At 56.4% G+C, this 11551-nt stretch overlaps 6 protein-coding genes across 6 annotated transcripts; 3 read left to right on the forward strand and 3 right to left on the reverse strand.

Moving 5' to 3' along the window:
• Nucleotides 1–198: 198 nt before the first annotated feature.
• On the reverse strand, nucleotides 199–1029 carry ssuA (RNA polymerase II subunit A C-terminal domain phosphatase; the record flags this gene model as incomplete). Its single annotated transcript, XM_025643097.1, has 2 exons — nucleotides 199–324; nucleotides 373–1029. Coding segments are annotated over 2 exons (783 nt in total), but the record flags the coding sequence as incomplete, so codon positions are not given.
• Nucleotides 1030–1368: 339 nt separating this feature from the next.
• Nucleotides 1369–1807, reverse strand: BO66DRAFT_1283 (uncharacterized protein). Its single transcript, XM_025641975.1, has one exon. The coding sequence runs from the start codon at nucleotides 1723–1725 to the stop codon at nucleotides 1498–1500; it is 228 nt and encodes a 75-aa protein (XP_025508986.1). The 5' UTR covers nucleotides 1726–1807; the 3' UTR covers nucleotides 1369–1497.
• Nucleotides 1808–3513: 1706 nt separating this feature from the next.
• On the forward strand, nucleotides 3514–5380 carry BO66DRAFT_407022 (OSBP family protein; the record flags this gene model as incomplete). Its single annotated transcript, XM_025649034.1, has 7 exons — nucleotides 3514–3628; nucleotides 3771–3876; nucleotides 3939–4049; nucleotides 4118–4396; nucleotides 4452–4701; nucleotides 4756–5069; nucleotides 5131–5380. The coding sequence occupies 7 exons, from the start codon at nucleotides 3514–3516 to the stop codon at nucleotides 5378–5380; spliced, it is 1425 nt and encodes a 474-aa protein (XP_025508987.1).
• A 476-nt stretch (nucleotides 5381–5856) lies between these two features.
• On the reverse strand, nucleotides 5857–9389 carry BO66DRAFT_362671 (putative DNA excision repair protein (Rad26L)). The gene is made up of 2 exons (XM_025645077.1): nucleotides 9226–9389; nucleotides 5857–9163 (listed from the first exon to the last, which is right to left on the reverse strand). Exons 1-2 carry the CDS (start codon nucleotides 9326–9328, stop codon nucleotides 6099–6101), a joined length of 3168 nt encoding a protein of 1055 aa, XP_025508988.1. The 5' UTR covers nucleotides 9329–9389; the 3' UTR covers nucleotides 5857–6098.
• Nucleotides 9390–9560: 171 nt separating this feature from the next.
• BO66DRAFT_424719 (exosome non-catalytic core subunit SKI6) lies at nucleotides 9561–10858 on the forward strand. The gene is made up of 2 exons (XM_025650184.1): nucleotides 9561–10176; nucleotides 10253–10858. The coding sequence occupies exons 1-2, from the start codon at nucleotides 9878–9880 to the stop codon at nucleotides 10761–10763; spliced, it is 810 nt and encodes a 269-aa protein (XP_025508989.1). The 5' UTR covers nucleotides 9561–9877; the 3' UTR covers nucleotides 10764–10858.
• Nucleotides 10859–11254: 396 nt separating this feature from the next.
• Nucleotides 11255–11513, forward strand: BO66DRAFT_433258 (uncharacterized protein; the record flags this gene model as incomplete). Its single annotated transcript, XM_025650683.1, has 2 exons — nucleotides 11255–11410; nucleotides 11483–11513. Coding segments are annotated over 2 exons (187 nt in total), but the record flags the coding sequence as incomplete, so codon positions are not given.
• Between the last annotated feature and the right edge of the window lie 38 nt (nucleotides 11514–11551).

Genomic DNA, 11551 nt, shown 5'->3' on the forward strand with positions numbered 1-11551 from the left:
ACCGGGCCCCTGCTATAGCCACAAAGGACAAGCACTCCCCAACTTTGCGATCCCACTAGTCTCAAGAACTACAAAACTACAGTCAAGTCAAGCCATGAGTCCCGGCAGGAAAGGCCAAATGAATAGGTATTATCATATGATATCACGAAGCCAAGCAACGAAGCTCTATCACCCCCTCCTCTTCGTCTCCGAAAACTCCTACAACCACGCCAGAGTCCACAGGGCCGGCAAATGCGGCCATTTCTCCTGCCACGCGGCCAGGATCTCCGGCACGCGCTCATCGAAATTCCTTCTCGCCTCACCCTGCCCATTCTCCCAGTCCGCCTCCGCCGCCGCCGCCGCCGCCGCCTCCCCAGCCCCAGCCTCCGCGACGGCAGCAGCCCGCCGCTCCAGCCTAGCCGCCTCATTCAAGCGGTTGGCCAGCTCGAGAATCGCCTTGCCGCCGACCAGCGCCTCCTCATGGTTATCCTTGATGTCGACGTTGAACACATGCACGGGCCGGTTTAGCGGGCTGCCCTTGGCCATGAGGTCGTCGACGACGGCGTCCCAGCAGCGCTCCTCGCAGGTGATGATGACGTCGACGACGCCGCCCTCGGTGCCCCGCGCGCCCTTGTCCCCCTTGGCGACGTGGTCCACGCGCGGCAGCCCCGGCACCCAGTCCTGGAACCGCTCCGGCCCCCATTTCAGGTTGCGGTTCCGGTCCAGCATGTTGAGGAGGCCGTTGTACCGGTACAGCCGCTCGTCCTTGGCCATCAGCTCCTCGTACATCTGGCTGTAGCTCGTCGTGTTGAAGTGGTAGATGTTCGGCTGCGTGACCGTCGGCCCGGGCAGGCGGACGAGCGAGCCCGTCCCGAAGGAGATCACGGGGAAGGGCGACGGGGTCGCGGTGGAGAGCCGCAGGTGCGCTTCCATTGAGCGGTTTTGGTTCGAGGCGCAGACGGTGCAGAAGCGGAGTTTGTAGCTGTCTGTCTCGCTGGAGGTGGTGCTGGGGGTTTCGGGCGCGGCGGCATGGTCGGTTGTGGTGGTTGTGTTGGAGGTTGAGCGCGTGGTGGCGCGCATTGGTTCTTGGTGGATTGGTTCTTGTTGTTCTTGGGATTGTGGCTGTGGTTGTGCTTGGTGCTCATGGGGCGGTGGGGGTGGGGGTGGTGCGGAGGTTGTTGTAGTGGTGGTGGTGGTGGTGGTGGACGCAGTGCCTGCACTGGTGCTTGTTGAGGATACTAGTCGCGGGTCGTAGGCCATGATGGGCAGGGTAGGTAGGTAGTGGATAAGAAGGTAGGTAGTGAATAAGAGTAGGAAGATAAAGGTAGGTAGGAAGATGCAGTGTATCTTATGAGGCTAGCCTATCTGGTGAAGTGGGTCCACGTGGGTTTTTTCTGTTTTTACGCGTTGAGTTTCTTCAGGAAATCTGCTGTTGTTGTGGTCTGGTCGTTGCTTTGTTCTCTGTGTCGGTCCAAATCAAGGAGGTTGAAAGATGTTTTCACTAGGGCCCTGTAATGTCTACTCACAGTCAGAACAATCCATCCGACAAGTTGTGATAATGACAAGTAGAAAAGTAACAAGCAGAATCAGGTAAAAAATGCGTATAAAAGATTTGTCCGCATAATTGGCTCGGACAGCTCCAATAAAGATAAACTCATCATGCTGCTGCTGCAGAAAGAGGTGCAATGGAAGGGAGAAAAACACAACTGCGATGTCTTGAATACATACCTCAAGGTGGCCTCTCATTATTTGTGGCTCATTTACGCAGAAGATCTACAGTTGCAGTTGCTGAAAAATAGTCCCGGGCCGCAGCCCTGAAGAATTGCGAATGGAAGGAAGTTTGCGTCCAGCGGGAAGCTTGCGACGAGGCCGCTTTTGTGCTCATCCAAGCTGACTCAGCACGCCCGGTGCTGCTAGCCCGCTTTGGGACAGCTTCCCCGTCGCGGCGGTTGTTGATCATTTCATTCAGATACTCATTGTCTCCGTACTCGTACTACACTAACTAACTAACTACAAGCAATGATGCTATGCTATCTGTCGCCTTACTGCTCGTGAAACTCCCATGCAGTCGGCTTTTTGCCTCTGTTGAAACAGGTGTATAGAATATCGCCCACAGCAAGGGATGCAAAAAGACCCAGTCAGAAGACGGACGACTGATCCCAGAACCCTTCGCTGCTCATCTGACCCGGTGCTTTTCACGTCATGCTGCACCATCCCGAAGGAGCCTCTGGGGAGATGATCACGGGAAGGTGAGGGGAACGATGAGGCCATGCTGCCTCAGGATTGACGAGTGTGGCTCAGGTTTGAGATACCCTCACGGCTAAGCAGCGATCGACCCCGGGCCCTCCGGACCAAGGCTATAAAACGGTCGACTATAGACGTCAATGGAACACAAGTCCATGACTCCTCCTGCAATGAGGTCGACACTTGAAACATCTTTGGGCTGTCATTCCCAGTCACCCCCACCCCGCCAAGCCGGTCGCCCCTCTTGTTTACCAGGTGCAGCAAGCAAGCAGCCAAAGCCAAAGTAGCAGCAGCAACAGCAATCCCGGAGGGGTGCAGAAAATCCCAAGCCTTCGAATGGCCACGAGATCTAGAGAAAAATTCGTTATCCCATTTCCCCTCCAGACCCGGGATATCAACACGACCGCAATAGTAGGACCTCGTTCATCTGGAGGCGAAAAAAGACCACCAAAGAGTATAAATTGTAGCCTTGAGACAAGGCAAGGCAGACGATCAACGTCATCCGATACACATACACCGAAAGATCGCCCCTCTTCCCTCATAGAGACGGATTTCATATAAATACAGTAGACTCTTCACCGGTGTCTCTCTGGCTCACCAGAATTTCTCAGACGAACATCTTGAGACCGCCTCTTCTGACCTGATCGTGGCTTGTGGCGCAGAGCACCCAGCACCCTAGCCGAGCGGCTGTCACCATTGATTTGATTGAAATTAATTTCACCTTTTTGCTCGAACTAGATACGAAAAGGGACGAGACATACGAAAACGAGAAGGGAAGAAAAAGGGTCTAACGGAACACTGGAATCAGTGGCAGTTCTTCACTACCTGAGCCTGCAGCAGGAGATTCTGCTCTTCTGAATATTTATTATTTTTTTTTCCCTCCCCTTTCCCCTTCTATCTCTATTCTTTCACTCTTGGCTTGTCATCCTCAATTATAGCTTGGCTGTCGGACAAGGAAGAGATCAACTTGCAAATTCACAGCCTTCTCCAAAATCTACGGGTAGTCATGACCATAACCATTCCCCATATCCGACGTCGTTCGTCGGTGGCTAGTCCTACCAGTGAGTATTAGTAGTCGTGGTTGAATGTGATTGTTGCTGCCGTGGCTTTGACCCGGAGGTTGAGATCCCCTCCTTCTCTCTACCTCCTCCTCCCCACGTCATATTTTCTCCTCCTCCTCCCCTCCTACTCTCACACTCTTTCCCTTCTCCTCCTTTACTCTCTCCTGCTTTCCTCTCAGCCCCAACACCACTTCTTCCCCTATTGATCTGCTTCTACGCACCCTCCAATATGTCGGCTGACTGGGGCTCTTTCTTCCATTCAGGTAGCAGGTCTTCCCATGAGGAGCCGAAGCCTGAGAATGTGAGCGGGGACGATGAGATTGTCGAGCCCGATCAGGGCAACGGTACGTATGGATCAGCCCCTCTCCCCACCTCTGAAAAGAAGTTGTATGCATGCAAAGGTGGAATCCATAGGCTAGAACTCGGTTTACATCTATAATCTCTCGCGACAATTATGGCTTTGCTGTTGCTGACCGGCCCTGTTAGTCCTCTCCCACATTATCTCGCAGCTCCGACCGGGAGCAGATCTCAGTCGGGTCGTCCTGCCTACCTTCATCCTCGAACCCCGATCCATGCTGGAGCGCATTACAAAGTAGGTGGAGATGATATCTGTGACGAAATTGCGGTCGCTGACTCCATTGATCCTCCGATCAGTTTCATGGCACACCCCGAGACCCTGCTGCCTATGCCCGATATCGATGACCCCCTCGAACGTTTCGTCTCCGTGGTCAAGTTCTACCTGAGCGGATGGCACATCAAACCACCGTATGTCCTCCCACTCTTCGTCTCATTTGTTTCCAACGCTTCCGGACCCCGTTGACCCCCTTCCGCAGCGGTGTGAAGAAGCCGCTGAACCCGATCCTGGGCGAGACCTACACCTGCTACTGGGACTACCCCGACGGAACCCGCGGATACTATATCTCTGAACAGACCTCGCACCACCCGCCCAAGTCGAGCTACTTCTTCATGGCCCCCGAACACAACATCCGCATTGACGGCACCCTGAAGCCGCGCAGCAAGTTCCTCGGTAACTCGGCCGCCAGCATGATGGAGGGCATTGCGATCCTGCGCTTCTTGAACCGCGGCCAAAATAAGGAGAAGGGCGAACGATAGTAGGTGGTCCTCAAAAGCTCGGGAGTGGCTGGAGCTTTTCTGACGTGTTCCCAGCATCCTGACGCAACCCAACATGTACGCTCGCGGTATCCTGTTCGGAAAAATGAAGTATGAGCTTGGTGACCACAGCTACGTGCGCTGCCCGGAGAACAACCTTGTCGCCGACATCGAGTTCAAGACCAAGGGTTACTTCTCAGGCACCTACAACGCCATTGGCGGAACGATCAAGAACGAGAAGACTGGGGAGGTCTACTACGAGCTGACCGGACTCTGGAATGGTGAAATGTACATCAAGGACGTGCATGTAAGTTGCGACCAGCCCCTTTCCCACCTTGAGCTGTCATTCTAACCGAAGCAGACCCATAAGAGGGAGCTTCTCTTTGATGCAACCCACGCCAAGCACACTCCCCCCTTGACCCGGCCTCTTGAGCAGCAAGGCGAGCGCGAGTCCCAGCGGTTATGGCACAGCACCGTCAAGGCCATTATCGCCCGGAACCACGAGGCGGCCACGGATGAGAAGACCAAGATCGAGGACCGTCAACGGGAGGAGGCGGCCAAGCGGGTCGACGAAGGTGTCGAATGGCACCCCCGACTCTTCCGCCGGGTGCAGGGTGGGCCCAACGGCCCGGACGAGGGCGAGGAAGACTTGGACTGGATCATCAATGCGCATGTGTAAGTTGCCGGGCTTTGCGCACGTCGATCGTGGTTGGAATCGAGACTAATAATGGAGTAGTGACGCGCATAACCCTGAGCTTGCGGCCAAGCAGATTCTCGCTATCGCACCCATCCTGGACGGCCAGACGGACTCTTCCGAATATCAGATCCCCCCGCACAAGTCGCACGAACCCGTCCCCACTGACGATGTGGCTAACGGGGCGGCGCCAGTTCCGGACCAGCCCAAGCCCGAAGTCGTGGAAGCAGTTGAGCGCAAGGATTCGCGCACCGAAGATATCGACGCTTACGTGGATGCGAAGGAGAATTGAGCGATCGACTTCGTCGTTAAGTCCATTAAGAACTTCCCATCCGCAACTCGAGCAAGGGATGGTCGCACAGCGACTGGACATAGGAAGGGAACGGGTAGGGCAAGTCGGGTGTTGTGGACATACCTTCCAAAAAAAAAGACCTGCACAACAGCCTATAATTATGGTTCAACACCGGCTTGCAGGACGAGCTCACTACCGTTTCGGCGTCATACTACACTGGATACCCGATTGATTTCATAGTACGGAACATGCGTTTTCAAAGAAAAAGTTTCAACAAGAAAAAGGGAAAGGGAAAAGGGAAAAGGGAACAGAACATAGGTCAGCCACTCTTATGTGGATACATGTCCATGTTTCGTACACATTGGGAGGAAGGCTGATGGGGTGGGGGAGGGGTGAGCAGCGACCATTTTTCCTTATTATTGTTATTTTCTTCAGCCTTCACCATAGACTTCAGCCCACTGAATAATATAATATCTCAATTTGCAAAACCGTAACTCATGTAATATGTGTCTGCATGAAAGAAGGGGGGTATCGTTTGGTTGTTACTTGTAGATGTTGCATATCCTGACCTATGATGTATTCCAACCCGATAGATAAATCGAAGCCTGGAAAGAGTTGTCCCCAATCACCTACCAGTACCAAACCAAGGGGCAATTTGAAAATGGACAGAAGAAAACCCCCACCCAGATGCCAGCTAGTGTAAGAATCCCAAACCTGTTCAGCCTCCTCTCCCATCTCCTTCACCACCACCACCACCACCACCTTCCGCCTTCACCTCGGCCTTCACCTCAGTAAAATTCTCCTCCCTCCGCTCAGCATACCACCGCTCCAAACACGCCCGCCGCTCCGCCTGCGTCATGCCCTCCACCACCAAAGCGAACTCGGTCGCATTCGCAAACCCGAACCGCCGCGCCATACTACAGAACTGGCGCTTCATGACCCCCCGCGGCGGGTGGAATTTATACTTGACGTAAGGCTGCTGTTGACCGGATGGCTGCGAAGACAGTAGGAGCTGCGATTGCGATTGGGACTGGGATTGCGAGTTGCGAGATGCGGCAGCGAAGACCCGCTTGTCGAGGGCGCGGTGGTCGTCGGCGGTGAGCTGGGCGCGGCGGCTGAGGCGTTCCTCGACCTTGGAGGAGCCGATGACTTCGTTGTTGAGGTGGGTGTATTCGACGCCGGCGTTGGCGAGGATGGCTTGAATTGGGTCGTGGCGGGGCGGGGTGTTTTGGGCTGGGTGGGCGGGGCGGGTTGATGACGGGGCGGTCTCGCCGCGGATCATGGCGGCGAGGTTGTTCATGACGGCGTCGGTGGTGGTGTCTTCGTGGGCGGGCTGGGGTGTGTTGTTGAGGGGATGGTCCGGGTGCGATTCCTCTTCCTTCACCATCGCGGTCAGGTCGATGTCCATGACTTGGACGCCGGCGCGGCTTTCGGCGACGTTGGTCTTGTTGACGATCTCGCGGAGGACGATGTTGTCGGTGCGGTAGGCGAAGAGGTTGTCCATCCCGAAGATCTCGCCCTTCTTGTCCTTGTTCTCCTGCACGCCTTTGAAGTAGCGGCGCTCCGAGCTGGCGTTGTAGCCGATGTTGGCCTGCTGCTGCTTGTAAATCTGGCGGGCGTAGACGATCTCCTCGATGGTGCCGACGGAGATGAGGCGGAAGACCTCGACGTCGCGCGACTGGCCGATGCGGTAGGCGCGGTCCTGCGCCTGCAGGTCGTGCGAAGGGTTCCAGTTGGGGTCGACGATCACCACCTTGTTGGCCGAGGTGATGTTGAGCCCCACGCCGCCGGAGCGTGTCGAGATCAGGAAGACGAACTGCCGCGGGTCCGAGTTGAAATCGTCCACCACCTTCGTGCGGTCCTCGTAGCTCATCGACCCGTCCAGGTAGCTGACGTTGTAGCTGGTGTAGTGGAAGAGCATCTGCAGCATCTTGAGGAGCCGCACGCTGTGGCTGAACACCAGCACCTTGTCGCCGTTGGCGTGCCACCATTTCAGCAGCTGCCGCAGCACCTTCCATTTGCCGCAGAACTCCGGGTTGGCGAAGTTGACGATCGAGTCCCGCGAGCGGTACAGCTTCTCCCACTGCTCCGGCACCGCCAGCTCGAGCATCTCCTTGTCCTTCTCCTGTTTCTCCGCGGGATCGCCACCCTGGGGGATGAGGATGGCGAGGTGGTTGCTGAGCTTCTGGAGCACGGCGATGGCCGGGAACACGTAGCTTTGCCATTTCGCGCCAGAGGGCAGGAGCTGGTGGCAGCACCAGCCAGATTTCCTCCCGGAGCCGCAGTCACAGGGATCGGTCGATGTCTTGATGTATGTGACGATCTCGCTCTCCAGGATGTTCTCGTAGGCCGCGGCCTGCGTCTCGGTAAGCGGGCAGAAGACGACCCGGTCGACTTTCTTGGGCAATTGGTCGGCGATCAGAGTCTTCATGCGCCGGAGGAAGAACTGCGGCAGGAGATTCTCGACAAGCTTCTTGGCCGTCGTACGGGCCTTACGGAGCTCGTACACAGTGGCATCGTGCGACTGCCCGAGCTTGAGAGGCTCGGAGATCGTCTTCTTCCAGACGGTCACCGGACCCAGTTTGCCCGGATTGCACCAGTTCAGCAGCGTCCAAAGCTCCTCGTATTTGTTCTGGATTGCGGTGCCCGTGAGGCCGATCCGACAGAGCGCGTTTATCATATTCATCGCTTTGGTCGTTTCCGACTTGCGCTCCTTGATGATATGGCACTCGTCCGCAATGACGCAATCCCAGTCCACCATGTTGACGGCATCTTTGTTGTGCAGGTAGGTGCTGTAGGTGGTGATCAGGATCTCAATTCGTCCGGACCTTGCGGCTTGGAGCGCGAGCTCCTTGCTGTCACCGTGGTAGGTATCGACCGACCACCAGCCCCAGCGGGCCAGCTCCGAGATCCAGTTCTTGATCAAGGTCCCCGGACAGACGATCAACGTCCGCGGATACCAGCAGTCTTGTCCACTGCGGCGCATCTTTCTCATGCGCTTCGCATCTCTTTCATCCCCCGTCTTCCCGTAGGCAGCCGTAAGGAAGGCAATCACCTGCACGGTCTTCCCTAAGCCCATATCGTCCCCGAGGATTCCGCCCTTCTGGTACACGAACAACTCATGTAGGAAGGCGGCGCCGTCTACTTGATACTGACGCAGCCACTGCGCGATTGGGGCGGGGATCAGTCCCAGGGAGTAAGGCAGCGTGATATCCTTGTAGTGATTACACGGCTTCAGATGCTCAAAGGCCGGCTTCTCCTGCAGGAATTCAAGCCGCTCGTCGTCAGAGAATTCGACCTGATCGTAGCTGGGAGGCAACTTCAACCCCGACGCTTTGAGATGTTCCATCCGGCGGTCGAACTGCACTCGACGCCGCTGCAAATAGTCGGGGAGGGTGTATTCCATCAACTCATCCTCGGAGGAATACTCTGCGCCATACTCTCTCAGCGGCCGCCGCGGCTTGGCTCTTGCATTCGGTTTCGGGAGTCGGCCAACGAAGGAGCTGGTGGTGGGAGGTTCTAGTTTGAGGGGCTTGTTGACGTGGCTCTTCCGCGCGCTCGTAGAGTGCCGCTTGCGTTTTAGGGACTTCCGGTTCTTGAACTCCTCGTAGGCGGCCGCGCCCTCGTTGAAGGAGGATGGTGCATCGTCGCTGTCACTGTCGCCGGCGAGGTCCACGACGGCGACGGGGGATTTGGTTTCAGGAGGCGAGGACTGCTGCTTGATCGGTGTGCTCGTGCTCGTCGAGGGACGAGGTGTTCTGTCGCCTGCGATCGAGGTTTGACCTGCATTCACAAGATGAGAGAGAGGCCAGGTTAATTACCCCGAACAGAATGCGGAGACATACGAGCGAGAGCAAGGCGGGCGGAGGGACGTGGGGTGTCAAGGTCATCGTCATCTGTGCCGATTGTAGTGGCATCCGAGTCCCCTGGCTCCCATCCTGAGCCCATGTTTAGGCCGACTGCCAGATAAATGAGTTGTTACCGACATGAAACCAAAGGCAGGTTGAAAGAAGGGTAGGTAGTTGGAGAAGCCGCAGTGCGGAGACGCGAGACGGCGGAGGATGGCAGTCACTGGTCCAGTCAAGGGCTGGGTTGGCCGGCTTCCCGATTGGGCAACGAGCTGATCAGACTCGAATAATTCGGCGCCGAAAAGTCAACCTCCGCAACCTCAATCCCATCGCCAATTTCACCCTTTACTGCCCTACGCGCGCCCTTGAATACCACTCTCTCGACCTACTCTTCGAAGGAACTTCATCCTTGCACGGTTATTACGCCGATCTCCCAATCTCAACTGTGCCCCTCCGTCGCAGCCACAAAAGTCGAATTACACGTTGGTGCGGGGAGCAAAATCGGACTTTCGCAAGTCGCTCTTCCCACCTCTCTCTCCCCGCCGTCGCAACCCACACAGAAATAGACGACGCCATTGAGCATACATACACACACACACACACACACACACACACACACACACACACACACACACACACACAAACCAAAATGCCTCTCGACACGTCTACCACATACCCGCTCACCAAATTACGCCTGGATGGCCGACGCTGGAACGAGCTGCGGCTCCTTCAGGCCCAGATTTCCACCAACCCCGCCAGTTCGGGCTCGTCATACCTCGCCATGGGCAACACGGCGATCATCTGCTCGGTCCACGGGCCAGCCGAGGGCCGTCGCGGAGATGCCTCCGGCGGCTCAGCGGGCTCCTCCGGGGCGGTCGTGGAGGTGGATGTGAACGTCGCCGGGTTCGCGGGGGTGGATCGGAAGCGCAGGGCGGGAGGAAGTGACAAGTAAGGAGTCCCTACGGAGGATATATTTATACAATATATCAGCGTTGCTAACTCGTTATCTTCTATCTGTGTATAGACAATCCTCGCGCATCGGGACCATCCTACGCTCCGCCTTCCAGTCGCACCTGCACACCTACCTCTACCCGCACAGCACGATCAGCATCCACGTCTCGGTGCTGTCGGCGGACGGCTCCCTGCTGGCGGCGGCCGTCAACGCCTGCACGCTGGCCCTGGTGGACGCGGGGATTCCCATGCCGGGGCTCCTGTGCGCCTGCACGGCCGGCATGAGCGGTAGCGCGTCCACGCCCCGCGACCCCAACAACGACTTCCTGGACCCCCTGCTGGACCTGTCCCTGCCGGAGGAGCAGGAGCTGCCGTTCCTGACGGTGGGGACGACGACGACGGTGCCGGTCGGGGAGGCGGCGATGATCCACGATGACGAGGACGAGATGAAGGTGTCGATGTTGACGATGGACTCCAAGGTGCACTGCTCGTATGTGGAGACCATGCTGGCGGTGGGCATTGACGGGTGCAAGCAGATCCGGGAGATTCTGGAGGGGGTGATCAAGAAGTCGGCTCGTCGGTGATTTTGTGTTTGTTTTGTATTGTATTTGGTTGCGTTGCGATGAAAAAGCATGGCAGGCGAAATATTCGTGTATATACCCCGTGAAATGAATGCCATGGGCGGTGTTAGGTGTGTTTCTTGGAGACTCCAGTACGTGTTCTTTCTGCATTGCAAATCCTTTCATTTGATGTTGTGGACGGTCGTGGTCTGAGAGGGCCCCCGGGGGTGGGGAGTGCATAAATCTGCTCAATTCTGCGCGCGGTGCATCTTCCCCATTGGCCGGGTCAGGGGGGTAGCGAGTGGGCATCGTGTTGCCAAAGTCTTGGAATCTGCGCACGATGAGCGAGTTTCTATTGCTATGGTTGATGGGTCAGGCAATGGGTTGGGCTCGTTGTGAGCTGCGTGGGTGGTTTGGGTCAAACTGGCTATATCAACCTTTGACCCCCTACTGTCTCCAGGACACACGATCTGCTCATCCTCTCCGTCTTTGTACCCAGACAAGCCATCGTCAATATGGATATGCCCACATCCACATCTACAACCATGGACATGATAATGACCATGACCATGACCATGTCGCCGACCACCACCGCCGCCATGGGCAGCAGCACCGCATCCTCCAGCATGGACATGGACATGGACATGGGCTCATCCAGCTGCCAGATCTCCGTAAGACCCCCAAATCCCCTTTCTCTGCTGCCCAATATCGAACACCATCAATACTAAGAACAAGCTACCCAGATGCTCTGGAACTGGACCACCATCGACGCATGTACGCCTTCCCCAAGCCCAACCCTAACCCCCCCCCCC

Source organism: Aspergillus aculeatinus, assembly GCF_003184765.1.
Source record: "Aspergillus aculeatinus CBS 121060 unplaced genomic scaffold BO66scaffold_1, whole genome shotgun sequence".
NCBI lineage: Eukaryota > Fungi > Ascomycota > Eurotiomycetes > Eurotiales > Aspergillaceae > Aspergillus > Aspergillus aculeatinus.